Source organism: Apostichopus japonicus, chromosome 18, assembly GCF_037975245.1.
Source record: "Apostichopus japonicus isolate 1M-3 chromosome 18, ASM3797524v1, whole genome shotgun sequence".
NCBI lineage: Eukaryota > Metazoa > Echinodermata > Holothuroidea > Aspidochirotida > Stichopodidae > Apostichopus > Apostichopus japonicus.
In genome coordinates this window covers 12,299,241-12,313,708 of record NC_092578.1, presented here as the reverse complement: position 1 = coordinate 12,313,708, position 14,468 = coordinate 12,299,241, and the positions used below count along the sequence as shown (strand labels likewise).

The 14,468-nt window shown below is 40.7% G+C and overlaps 1 protein-coding gene across 3 annotated transcripts in view; it reads right to left on the bottom strand.

The window, feature by feature from the left end:
* Positions 1-249: 249 nt before the first annotated feature.
* LOC139958877 (polycomb complex protein BMI-1-like) overlaps positions 250-14,468 on the bottom strand; it is a 28,979-nt gene continuing 14,760 nt past the window's right edge. For 2 of the 3 annotated variants that reach the window (XM_071956285.1, XM_071956286.1), the window contains exons 4-9: positions 13,885-13,940; positions 12,976-13,023; positions 11,774-11,982; positions 10,962-11,060; positions 8,627-8,716; positions 250-2,829 (exon numbers count right to left, since the gene is read on the bottom strand). In XM_071956285.1, the coding sequence (XP_071812386.1) occupies positions 2,392-2,829; positions 8,627-8,716; positions 10,962-11,060; positions 11,774-11,982; positions 12,976-13,023; positions 13,885-13,940 (940 nt within the window). In that variant the 3' untranslated portion in view covers positions 250-2,391. The remainder of the gene's footprint in view (positions 2,830-8,626; positions 8,717-10,961; positions 11,061-11,773; positions 11,983-12,975; positions 13,024-13,884; positions 13,941-14,468) is intronic. The other variant, XM_071956287.1, reaches the window with a different exon arrangement.

Here is a 14,468-nt window from a genome sequence, read left to right as displayed (position 1 = left end):
CCCTCTCCTATCTGATGACCGGAGGCAGTTGGTTGTCCTTTATGGCTACAATTTCACACCCCTGGCGCACCTTACACCAGATACAATGTTTTCATTATTGTTCAAGGTATATTATATTGTTCGTTATTAAGCAAGGGAACCACATAACATTTGATTTCGTCCGAAAGGTGCTGTTAGCTGTTAATTAAGATAATCAGTGTTCGTGTTATGTAAAATAATTTAGTCACGAAAGAAAAGGAGCAATCTTCAGTGGTTTTCAACTTTCTTCCTTCTGTTACTGTAAACATTGTAACTCAATAAAATATCATATGTAGATACTGTTTAACTAAATAACAACATACACAACTGTTCCAAAATATAGGAAAATAAATATAACACGTGGTTAAGAATATCCTGAGCAGGTTGAACATGAAGGCACTTAGGCTTCAGGGGGGCTAAACGGGCAACTTTGCCATTTTTTAAAAGTTTTTTCAAATTGAAATATTTTCTAGTTACATTTTGCACAGTTTTAATTAGGAAGGTATAAGATAGAAACACCAAAACGTCAAAGACGGTTTATGAGTTCGACAAAGACGATAGTTACCCGCAATCAACTTTTTTTTTGATAAGGAAAGAATGTCCTATGAACGATATTAGAAAACCTTTGCAGAGAATACGTTTAATGAAAATCAATTAACACGGAAACGTCATTTAACAATGATTATACAAAACAATGTTCGTTTAAAAATCATCTACTTTTGTCATCTTATGTTTATGCATCTTTGCCTTAATTCAAAATCTGCCATCGTTAGTTTTAATATGACAACGTGCAAATAATACAAGATCATGAGAATAATGGATATTTTGAGAAAGACCTGTTAGATTTTCTTAAAATCATTTCTAAATTACTGTCACAAAATCATCTTTCTATTTTAACAGCAATTTAACAGCAATCGTCACCTCTAAAGTTTGATCAATCAAATCAAGATAAAACAACGACGTTCAGTGTAAACAATGAAACAACAACAGCTCAACACAAACGGATCTCTAAACATGAATGAAGTGACTATTATTAAAACTTCTAACTTCAACTTTCAAGGAAAGGCAAGAAAATGATGAAGAATATGGTAAACTTCGAATAGTTTATGCTTACATAGACGTTACGCACTGAAAAACAAAGTCACGTAATACAACAGCCTACATAAATGGCATGACAGCAGTGAAGTAAAATACACACTGATTGGGTAGACAGTTACTCACCCAATAATTATATTGATAATGATATCAGCGATTTTCAAAGGGGCCCTATCTCAAGAAGAACTGTGGGAATTACTCAACCCCCTTCCCTTTTTCTTAAAAACAAAAGAGGTCATTCAGAGACCTAGCCCGCACTGACCATCAACAAATGTCCAATTGATTTGGACGATGGTACAGTATCCTGGTTTAAATGTAACTATGTTAGTTTGAATACGCTATATAATTTTCATCATAAGCAGTGGTTTTTGAGCGATGTTGAAATCACTATTATGTAACTGTATGGAACATCAGTACATTCAATGTTGCCCACCCAGAAAATTAGACAAAAGCCACTGGATGGGGTGGGCGGGGGTGCAACACTGGGTGGGGTGGGCGGGGATGCAACACTGGGTGGGGTGGGCAGGGCTGCAAAACAAAAAAAGGATGAAAGCTGGCCAACCAGCAAGTGATTTTTATTTACGTCACTGCAGCACAGCAATGTGATTCCTGGCAGGTGTGGTAGTTTAATACCTAGGAGAGGGAAGGAGGAGGGGAGTGATAGGGAAGGTGGGGGGGGGGGGTGGGGTGGGGGATATGGACTACCTACCAATCACAAAAACTAACCCTCAATGTGATCTCCTGACGCAGGTCGCTACTAGCGACCAATGAGCTTTCCACGAAACAATTTATGTTGAGTGAAAGTGTTCGGTTGTATATTTGGCAGTTACAGTTTTAACTTGTGCGGTATGTTATATCTGCTTAAATTGCAGGGATGATAACCCCATAACCAATGACAAGATTATGGGACACGACGGGGCAGGGGCAAAGGGTTTCATGTAGAGGAGAGGGCACTCGTCCCCAATTCTCTACCACGACAAGAAGTTTTTTTAAGTCTGTCCTCTCTGTTCATTTTCTGCCTCCCCTTCCCGCAGTCAATCCCCCATCCACAGAAAAAACAAAAAACATGTGTCTCCATTTATTCTGAACCACTCTAAAAGATGACAGCCAGTGTCTGGTGGGTCCATTGACATTGAACCCCAGTGGTAAACTACGACATCAAGAAGGTAAGTGGCGCACTAGCACAATTTAACAGTCTCATTTCATCTTTCTCCCTGTTTTACAGAAATCTCTCACGAATATGCTGACTTCAATCTTGAAGGGTCTTGTCACCTGCTGTCACGTGGTCTCTATACGTGTCAATGTGGGCGGAGTCTCTAATGCTTCCTTGTCCGAGGGTTCCAGCTCCTCTCTATGATAATCAACACCATCTCCCTTCATCATTTCATTATTGCCTCCTTTCCGTTTCTCTTTTACAAACTCATCCTCTACTTTCATATCTCTTCCTGTTGCAGATTCCTTATCGTCATCGTCACTTCGTTTTGAAGGGTCAAAGGTCACACAGTAGTCCACTCTATCATCTTTTCGTTCCTCGTCCTTTTTCAGAACACACTGCGGTTCTTTCTTTAAACGAGGCGGTTCTTCCTCTGATGTCGGGAGATCTGAAGAATGATGATATGAATCCTGCGCCATCTTACATCCGTCTAAGGTCTCATGAGACGTCTTTTGTCTTTTAATTGTGTGGAATATACGAAAGAATAGCGGTAAGGGGCCACTCTGCGTAGGTAATTAAAAATAGAAGAAATTAGCAATTGTGAGAGTGGAAATTGATGTCATTGGTGATTTATATTAGTTTGATTTGGACCGTCGGTAAGTAAAACGAACACCACACACGAGATATGACCAGGCAGTTGTATCTGCAGCCTACATATTTAAAAATCATCATTCTATATTAGAAAGGTAATGTTAATCGACAAGAATCATATCACGTCAGATTAAAGTACACGGTATGCTGTTCCCGCTGATCTGACGCTGTTTCACAATCATATACATCTCGTCAATAATCATAATAACTATAAACATGCCGTCACAAAAAAAGAAATAGCGACAGGTTTATTCTTCCGTTTTAGTGTGTATAGCATCACTACCAATGATAAAGTTATATAAGAACGAATCGATGAATAAACGTCTCCACTTTTTTCATAATTTGGGCCGATGAGGTCTGTAATCCGTCCTGCTTTATATAGCCTGTAAAGGCGGATTCACTTCTAGATATTTCTCTCTCCTCACGGACGTAATTATGCGATACAAATGGCCTTCTTGCTTTTTTTCTGTTATTATTAATATTACAACATTTTTTATGAGGGTTAAAGACTCAGTTAGAAAAGCGCTAATCTCCCCCGAGGCCCTCTAAAGAAAATTACAAATAAAAGGATATGGTAGGAAATTAAAATAAGCAATTAGGAGGAATAAGAATTTAAAAAAAAAATCAAAAATATGTTAAGATTCTGGAGGAGGGATCTATGGGGAGGGGGTGTCCCCTCCCCATTGAGATTTTTTTGAAGTTAAGGAATGCCTAGATGCAAAATGGTGCTATATTTCTCAATTTTGTAGGTCACAATAATCCTTTAAAAGAGACTCAAAAATAATTATCAGAAGCAATACTTGATTAAATTGAGAAAAGTTAAAAACGTAAACAATAATAGGCAAAAATATATGTTTTAGACTGGATTTTAATTAGTTTTTCAAGCATTTTGTGACAACATGCTTGAAAAAATTGAAAAAAACCTAAATAAAATCCACTTAAACATATATGTTCAATAACACGAGCACATGTCATGTCTACGAGAGTAGGAGCCTAAGCAGTTCGCTGCTTCTGCGGCCACACCATCAATGATATTTTTAGTGTCAAGTTTGGCCAAGATCCTTTTTTTTCCACAGACATCAACATGAACGCCTCAAGATGTTCTTGTATCATTGTACTTCTCAAACGGTTTTTGATTCTCTTCAAGGCAGAGAAAGAACGTTCACATGCCACTTGTGACACAGGTAGCGTTACCAGCAGATTTAAGGCAAGCCCGATGCTCTTGTAAGCATCGGTGAAAATGTTCAACTTGAGGAGCACCTTGTAGCAGCAGAGATCGAGGACAGTCTTTACATGACTGATTCCCACAGTTAAAATATATTTCTACACAGCCCGTCTGTATTCTATTAACTACTGTGAAAATGGGCTGTAAATTTTACCAGGCTCCCCAGCCCATCAGGCCACCGGCCCACCGGGCATTGCCCAAATGCCCATGTGGCTGTTCGCCTCTGTCATTATGATATTTGAACACTTTAAACTCGTTTTCAATTATCAAAATGATCGAGACAATGGAAATACAAGGAACATTCGTGACTAACACAGATATACCAAAACTTGGGTCTGCGTCACTGTAGCTAACATAAAAATAGAGGACTTCAGAAAAACGAAATAGCTGAGTTAATGAGACACTACACATTGGTTGAAATGCATTGGTTACCCACAGGGGCGTCAATCCGATTTGAAACGTGGGGGGACGTAATCGATTCGAGTATTCCGGCCGTAAGTACTATCTAAGCGGAGCGCCACCATCGGTTGGCGCGCAGCGTACAAGAAAATTTTTCTTCTGGCAGACCCCTCAGATTGCAGGAAACGGCACTTCCCGTGCATTATGGCAGTAAGCAACACCCCTAAAATTGATAAAAATTTCCGGCAATTTTTTATTTTGGGAAATATTCTCGAAGGAAGTGATCGCCATTTATTCCTCAGTTTACCTATTCCTCGTCTCCCAGAAGCGCCCAAAATTTAAGATATCGAAACATTTTTGTGTTGGCTGATCCATGATCACCGCCCATGCCCGTGAGAATTGGTGACTGGGTGAATAAAAAGCTATGCCGTTTGAAAACATGGGCAGAAAAAGCGAAAGTAGCGAAAAGGTAAAACGCGCGATAACAAAGTGATTATTTTCCAGGTTAATTGAGACTGCATCAAACGCGAGCTTAGGACAAACATATTCAAAGGTAATGGCATTACTAATCCCGATATGTCGTCTTTGAGGTGTGTGGAAAATCCGCAACGACCATCAAAGGGCAATTGAATATTTAGTCTACTTTTCGATTTCGAAAACCCTTTTTTTAAATTATGACAAAATTTTATGACACCTTTGACAAAACAGTTGGGGGGGGGGCCTGTGCCCCCCGGGCCCCAATGTGCACAACGCCACTGACCCCAAGGCCTCATATATATAGGCGTATCGCAGGGGTGGGCAACCGTTTGAATGAATGGGACAAATTTTAGGAGTGAAAGATTGACAGGGCCGCACCCTAACCAACGACCTGTTGTTGATTTCAAACCTTTGATTCTGAGGACGTTCAAGCAATAGGTGTGTGTACTTAATCTGTATTCACAAAACTATAATGTCAATACAGTCCAGTTGATAATTAATGGTGATAATAGACCAACCTGACAGTATCATTAGTGCAGATAAATTCTAAGCAGCTAGCTCGTTTTGGGTGATGATGCAAAATAGATTGATTTTTTTCTTTTTTTTTGAGACATCTCACGGGCCGCAAAAAAATCACTGGCGGGCCGCATGTGGCCCCTGGTCTATAGGAACGATGTCCCAAAATTTCCCCGGACATATAGGCGAAGGAAGCTATCCGCCGCGACTGCATGTGAGTTTCTCGACTATCCGTCCTGGGAGTCATACCACAAAATGGTGCATTTCATCATACGCCATTATTAATAATTTAAATAACTAACTAATAAGGCACAGCCCAGATCCGAGTTCGTATAGCGAGCTTAGCGCAAATTTGGCCAAAAGTCGTCAAACGCCAGCATGTTAAACCAGGTTGCTAGGTCTACGAGAATACATTTATATGAAATTTGAAAACAAGGATAGCAAGACAAACCACTTTTATTATGTTTTCAGGACCTCACACATGCGCATGCATCGTCAGACTTAGAATAGGTCCCATGTGAGTGGTGGCTAAAGTGATGAAGGCATGAAAATAAATCAGTGGTTGTTCGTTGAAGTCCTCAAGCAAGTTACCTCGGTTGCTAGGTGGATCTGCATCTGGTTATCGGGTGAATTCTGGTCGGAGCGTACTATGTAACCACCATGTACCCAGGGACGTAGCTAAGGCCTGATGATTGGGGGTGGGGTGTAGTGGCTGAAAATCGGTTTTGAAGCCAGAAAATTCCGACTGCTGCTTGGTACTCCCCCACCCTCGCGCTACTCGTCAACGATACGGTCAGTGTCAGTCAGAAAACCCAATCTTTTGCGACTGCACTTCTGTTTCGAACTTGTTGCGATACATTTGTACCCACTGGCACTCATTTCACAAACTTATTGCCCCCCCCCCACCCCAACCAAATATTTTTGTGAAATTCGGGCAATATGCTGATAGCTTTTGGGCACCTACTGAAAGAAAGATAAATTGCAATGTGTTTTTCAGTGGTTAAACTGATATTATTATTACCCAACAATTCTCACCAATACGGAAGTGTAATAAGACGGAAAATGATTGTATGCTATTTGCATGCGATGTAAAACCGATGCATGCCTGTATGATATGCACATTATCATGTAGAATGCGCGCGAAAAAATTTGGTTATATTTTTCGGGCAAGTTGTTACAACCCCCCCCCCCCCAAAAAAAAAAAATCAAATTGGGCTCCTACGCCTATGACGGTAGTTCTATTAGGCATTTTCTTTTTGTAGTATTCAAAATCATAAGAAGTTTTGTACGGTGGAGTATAAGAATCCCGAGATACAATTTCCCAAAGTGGCAACGAAAACGTGGTAAATATGACAGGTTAAAGGTCAATTTTGACCGAAATTTAAAAAAAAAATTAGGTCATGCACAATCACAGGGAAAAATAAATAGGCTTAGATAAACTAGAGTGCGACAGTCGGAAATTCCGACTGTCGCACTCCAATTTTCCAGCTAGCGTCAGTTTTACCAAGTTTGGGGTGAGACACCCCCAAACCCTCTCTAACGACGTCCCTGCGCGGTGAATATGGAACACGATCACATGGTTCAGCCTCTGTAGACTCATGGTGCTCCGTAGCCTTGTCTTCAAACGCCTCAGAGCACTAAAAGATCTCTCGGCTTCCGTCGAACTGGCGGAGGAGACTAGGCAAGAGAGCTTGGACTTCACCAAACATAGCCCGTACCGCTGGATTCATCGACTTGAATATTTGTCTATACCCTTAAACCGACGACGAATGGAACTGGCCTCGAAAGAAAGGCAGACTAAGCTTAAGATTGTTGGAGAGCTCAGGGTACCAACTCACGAGATCTGGGTGGAATTCTCCATTCAGCAACATTGAGTGATATTCGAGGATAAGAATCCTAAGATGTGTAAGCCGTAACCAAATAGAGCCACGACACTACTCTTTTTCCAAATGTGTGGGGGGGGGGGACATTTGATATTGTTTCCCCCATCCATCGAAATGTGGGGGGGGGACGTGTCCCCCCCCCGTCCCCCCTGGATTGACGCCCATGGTTACCCAAAAGCAGAAATAACTTTATTAATAATGCTATTATCATTCGTTTCATTGTTTCCACTGTAGCAGTTACACAATCAAGGAGGAAAACGGTTTTCAAGGGAATACAACTACACACACACACTCACTCACGCACCCAGGTGTGTTTTACATTCAGACCGAGGACCCCATTGTTTTTTTTTTCCATTGTTCAAATCCAAGTACCCTAACCTTAACAATACCCCATAACAATAGAATTCTTTCGAGGACGTGGTGATTCTTTAGAAATCACATCCGAGGACCTGGAATTCTTTTCTTCAAGTCCTAGGTCAGAAAACAAAACAAGTGCACACACACACATATATGTATATATAATTTGTACGTACATGCAGGCTATGTGTAATACTATTTATGCAGGCTCTTATTGTAATGACATTTAAAACTTAAATATCAATTCCATTGCAACCTGAGCTGAAACACAGTGTCCTATCTATATATGTTATTTCTTCATCTTATTGTATAACGAGAGACCAATCAGCACGGTCGGAAATTGGATTAGTTACTTCCGTTCGGCATACTTTGTGCTCTCATGTTTCCCCATAGATCAATCAGTAGTGACGGAATTGTCGGCCCTCACAACAAAAGACTTCCTGATATCTTACCATATCTAGGAGTAGTATTGCCCTGATTTAAAACGGGAGAAGTTGTTGGTTCCCGTCCCACTACTAGCCTTGCTGTTATCAATATTCTGTAACTCTATCAGGGGTGTTAAACTCATAATGCATTCAGGTAATTTTAATTGTAAGGAGAAGGTTCGGGACTGTCTGTGTATTCCTCACTCCCAACAAACATATCACAGGTTACATAGGCCTTTATATAGACTGTATGTCTACACACAATTCGAAGAGAATACTAGCACAGTACAGCAAGACTGTTTGGAGACCGTTAAAAATAGTTGAAGATATTCGTGTAGCACAACAAACGCCTCTTGGGACTTACCAAAGATCAAGACAGATCGCATGCAGTTCGCTGTTCAAGTTGATTACGTAATAAAACACTTACCTTGTGCCAGGCATAAATGTAAGCAACATCCATTAATGTGTAATCATCAGGCAAACTGTCGTCTTCGTCGTCAAAATGAGTAACTTCAATCTACAAAGACACAAGGAGGGACAGGATGACAATAACTTTATTGTTGTCACAAACACTCTAGATGACGTCATAAACACGACTTATGGCTTCCGAGTTAGCAAATATGTATACTTTAACTATAACGAGGAATGTTTCTTTGAACGTCATACATCTTAGCACAATTGAAAGCAATACTGTCTGGTACTAAACACATGATGCCAAATGAAAGCATACTCATCCACAAAGACAGACTAGGAATCTAAACTAGTTTCCTATGCAGTAATCTCACACCAGAAAGCTTGGATGAGGTATATCAAAGGAGAAGGGTGAGGTAAAACGGAGAGGTGCGATGAGGTATAGCTGAGCAGTGTTATTGAGGTATAGCTGAGCAGTGTTACGAGGTAAAGCAGAGCAGTGGTATGATGTATAGCTGAGCAGTGTTATGAGGTATAGCTGAGCAGTGTTATGAGGTATAGCTGAGCATTGTTATGAGGTATAGCAGAGCAGTGTTATTGAGGTATAGCAGAGCAGTGGTATGAGGTATAGCTGAGCAGTGTTATTGAGGTATAGCTGAGCAGTGTTATTGAGGTATAGCTGAGCAGTGTTATCGAGGTATAGCTGAGCAGTGTTACGAGGTATAGCAGAGCAGTGTTATTGAGGTATAGCTGAGCAGTGTCATGAGGTATAGCAGAGCAGTGTTATTGAGGTATAGCAGAGCAGTGGTATGATGTATAGCTGAGCAGTGTTATTGAGGTATAGCTGAGCAGTGTTATTGAGGTATAGCAGAGCAGTGTTATTGAGGTATAGCAGAGCAGTGGTATGATGTATAGCTGAGCAGTGTTATTGAGGTATAGCTGAGCAGTGTTATTGAGGTATAGCTGAGCAGTGTTATTGAGGTATAGCTGAGCAGTGTTACGAGGTATAGCAGAGCAGTGTTATTGAGGTATAGCTGAGCAGTGTTATTGAGGTATAGCTGAGCAGTGTTACGAGGTATAGCAGAGCAGTGGTATGAGGTATAGCTGAGCATTGTTATTGAGGTATAGCTGAGCAGTGTTATTGAGGTATAGCTGAGCAGTGTTATTGAGGTATAGCTGAGCAGTGTTATGAGGTATAGCAGAGCAGTGGTATGATGTATAGCTGAGCAGTGTTATTGAGGTGTAGCTGAGCAGTGTTATTGAGGTATAGCTGAGCAGTGTTACGAGGTATAGCTGAGCAGTGTTATGATGTATAGCTGAGCAGTGTTATGAGGTATAGCTGAGCAGTGTTATGAGGTATAGCTGAGCAGTGTTATGAGGTAAAGCTGAGCATTGTTATGAGTTATAACAGAGAGGTGTGATGAGGCATAGCTGAGCAGTGTTATGAGGTATAGCGTAGAGCCACCATGAGGTGGCGCGAAGCTTACAAGAAAATTTTGACTGAAATTGCCTCCCAGATCGCTGGAAATGGCACTTCCCTGGCCTTGAAAGTTGCATCTTAGCATTTTCTGTTTTGAAATTACTAGTGATATCATTAAAACATACATACAAAAAAAGAAAAGAAATATGCTCAAGGGGGGGGCGGCTGCCCCCTTCGCCCCCCTTGGCTACGCGCCTGTATAACAGAGATGTGTGATGTGGTATAGCTGAGCAGTGTTATGAGGTATAACAGAGAGGTGCGATGAGGTACAGCTGAGCAGTTTCATGAGGTATAGCTGAGCAGTGTTATGAGGCATAACAGAGAGGTGCGATGCGGTATAGCTGAGCAGTGTTATGAGGTATATCTTAGCAGTGTTATGAGGTAAAACAGAGAGTTTAGATAAGGTTGAACAGTGAGGTGGTGTGAGTTATAATATAGAGGAGCGATGAGGTATAGCTTAGCAGTGTTATGAGGTAAAACAGAGAGTTGGGATGAGGTTGAATAGTGAGGTGGCATAATGTATACCAGAGAGGTGAGATGAGGTATAACAGGCAGCAAGAGGTGACACCATTGCGGTTTGTATGTTTCTAGCTATTGAATACATCACTTGTCAAACGGTGCATTATAGGCTTGAGCGGTTGCATCTATGAGGCTGAACGAGGGACAAACTGTTATGCATTATATGTGACCAATGAAACCTACTATTACCTGACCTACAATATATCATGAGTAAAGAAATGACACACACATCTACACACACACACACATACTGAACACTACACACACACACACACACACGCACCTATACGCTTAACAGAAATGGGCACAATAAATTACTATGATAACACAATCTCTTCAATATAAAGCATACCTCGTAACTTGGCTTCAGGTTGAACTTATTTCGGATAAACTTTTTTATGTGTTTCACACAGACGGCAGCAGGACATCTTAAGTAGCGTTTATCAATGATCTAGGATAAGATGCATATTTTACCCAAAATAAAAAAAATAATAATAAAAACAATAAAATGGGAAAGCATAAATGAAGTTGCCAATGCGATAATTGAATGAATATGAACTCAATCGACACAGTGACAGTTAAACTTGAACCAAATGAGTAAATGATTTCAGAGATTGCTACTAATACGTTGATCTAACACTCTCTCAATTGCTATTGACTGTGTTCACAGAAAGTTTCATCTTTTATAACTGAGTAAAGTTTCAAATAAAGCAAGACAGTGCCAACAACTCGATAACACAGAGAAGTGACATGGATGTTTCAATGAATCTTACTCTGAGGTTTGCTCCTACATCGAAAAGAGCAAGACAGAGCCATATAAAATCTGTTCTTACATGCTCATTCCCCACATAGATCTACATATGAGAAAACATCGATTGTCCTTGTGAATAATGTTGGTGCCCCCCCCCCCTCTCCCACCTCTCTGCTTAAACTTATGACTTACTACCTCACATATTGTGTTGTGGCAATTCCGTCAGAAGACTCAATATCCTTTTGTGCCTACTTATCATACCATATTATTTACATATTTGGTGTAGACTTATCTGCACCGAAATAAATCTTTTTTGTTATGTCATACAACCTACTGCTCACATGACAAACAGACATTCAAACAAAGACATGCAAATTAATTTCCATTGTGTCTTTTATTAACAAAAGATTCACCTCATTCTTGTCACTTTCACTTCCTGTTTGACCATCACCATAGTTACCGGAATCTGTTCGATTCCCATCGTTTGACCACTTGGCAGACTGCTGACGGCTAGGTACGTAGTACTCTAGAGATAACGTCATAGTTTCATCGTCCGAATAAATGACACCAGGTTGCTCGCTAACTTCACCTCGATCTTCCATATTTGTTGTAGTACTATTAACTGAGAAAAAATGTCATATAATATTTAATTCAACTCCAACTATGACATTAAATGTAAGCAATTACACCAAACCATATCGTTAGTGGTACTGGTGAGAGCAGGCAGACAGGAATAGGGAGTAAACTCACTGTTTAAATTCTCATTAGCTAGTAAGGTGGTTGCTCCTAAATTGTGATATGCCCTGCACGGGGAGGGGAGGGTATGGGGGGTGGAGGAGATGGGGTATGGGAGTTGCCATGACTGTTGTGCTACAAGTAACACTGCACCACACCACTTATTCCTTCTACACAGGGGTGGGCTGGTGTTATTGTGATACCATTTTTGTGTTCTACCTTGTACCTCCCACATCATTTACTGTTTGTTCAGCGGGCTGATGGGGGGGGGGGGCGGGGGAGTTTTGTGATATTACTGTTGTGCTCTAGTCTAGGTAAAACTGTACCACATCATATATCAGGGCGTAAACTTCAAGTCTTTTCAAGTACTTACTCACTGTTTAAATTCTCATTAGCTAGTTAGGTGGTTTCTCCTAAATTGTGATATGCCTTGTACAGTGAGGGAGGCAGGGTTGGGGGGGGGGGAGATGGGGTAGGGGAGTTGCCATGACTGTTGTGCTACAAGTAACACTGCACCACACCACTTATTCCTTCTACACAGGGGTGGGCTGTTATTGTGATACCATTTTTGTGCTCTACCTTGTACCTCCCACATCAGTTATTGTTTGGTCAGCGGGCTGGGGGTGGGGGCGGGGGCGGGGGGGGGCTGGAAGTATTGTGATATTACTGTTGTGCTCTAGTCTAGGTAACACTGTACCACATCATTTACTTCTATTAGTTGCTATTAACAAATCATATAAATAGAAACTGACGTAACAACGTCCCTACCTCCTCAGTATGAAATTACCATAATCAGTCACATATAAGCCATGATGTTTACATTATCACCATCTTACCACCAAACTACGAGACCAAACAAACACGAACCCAATGAACATACCTGCTATCGGATGTTCGGAATAAAAGTCTCTTCTTTTCTTCATTTCATCTGCAAATACAAACAAATTTCATATTGATACTCTTCATCCACATAGGGTTTATCCAGAGGGGTAAATAGACCTATGAATATGGGTGTAGCTGTCAATGGCTGGCGACACTTGGAACAAGAGAGGAGCAACGGTTCTAATATAAGTTACAGTAGCCTATAGTTTATGTATGCTGGGATCACCGAGATTATCGTTGGTTCCCAACTCATCCTTACTCAATGTATGTCTTATAACAGCATCCAATGTTATATCTATATCACCCAAGACCGGATTCGTTGGTGCAAGAGGGGGACAGTACCTACGCACGTAGTTAGTGTTTTGGTTATCATGCATGTTACATTATTTGTAATCCGTCCATTTTCTTGTTCTGGATTTCCTGCCAGAGGGGTGCAGAGAATCCAGAGAGGTCCTAATGAGTGACTCCTCCCCCCCCCCCCCCCCATTTCCCCCTTTTTATTACACTAATGCATCTTCGCTCTTGCTGTAAAATCCAGCACTGAGACAAATTAAACTTATTAAAACTAATATATTATGGAAGAAATATATGGTCACTTGTTTATAAAGAAACTTGTGGGCCTGAATATTTACTGTCCTTGTTGTAAAATTCACCCTATGTGAGGGGGTTTTGTCTGTAAATTTTCTAGTAAATCATAAGTAAGAGCTAGCCTCCCTTCTGAACAAGTATCACAATGACATGATATTATCTAGTGTCAAGGGTCAGATATGTAGACAGAATTTGACCATTCTCCCTTCCAATCTACCCACATTCTTTATAGATTTATTTTACTTTCAATCTTATTCTCTGTATTATTGACCTCCTCAAAGCTCGTATATCGCGCATGCGCGTGGAGTGTATAACCTACCTTTGAAGAGTCCTGGTGTCAGCTTGTATACTACATTCTGAAGGTCTCTATCGACTCTGTGGAGAGAAGCGTAAATAGTTCTACGTGTAAATATTTAACTTCTTTGTTAGTTCACGTATGGGTTTCTTCACACAGTATGTGTATACGAGATAACGCAATATGGTTTCATTCACTCTTGAATACAAGATATCACTATTTTTCACGTGGCTTTTGTACTTTGATTAAAATGAATCGACATTGGCGACGACACGGAGGCACGTTCACAACCAATGTGAGACAGCGCCTCCGCTCTTTACAGTTGTGTTGCTCAACCTGTTGAGGTGACTGTTCTATTTGCACTTCGGAAAACAATTCATCTGAATATGCGATTACAAAACGGCTTGAAATGCTTCTGAAATCACTGTCATGTACACCAGTATGCTGCTCTCAGCAATGAAAGCATTATGCTAGCCACTTGTGAATCACACACAAAGAAACACTTTACCAAGGACTAATATAAAGCTTCAGTTTCTAATATGGAGCCAGCTTTCTTGGATTATCATTTTATGGGTTCCTCGATAACGACATTGAGAGCACAATTCTCA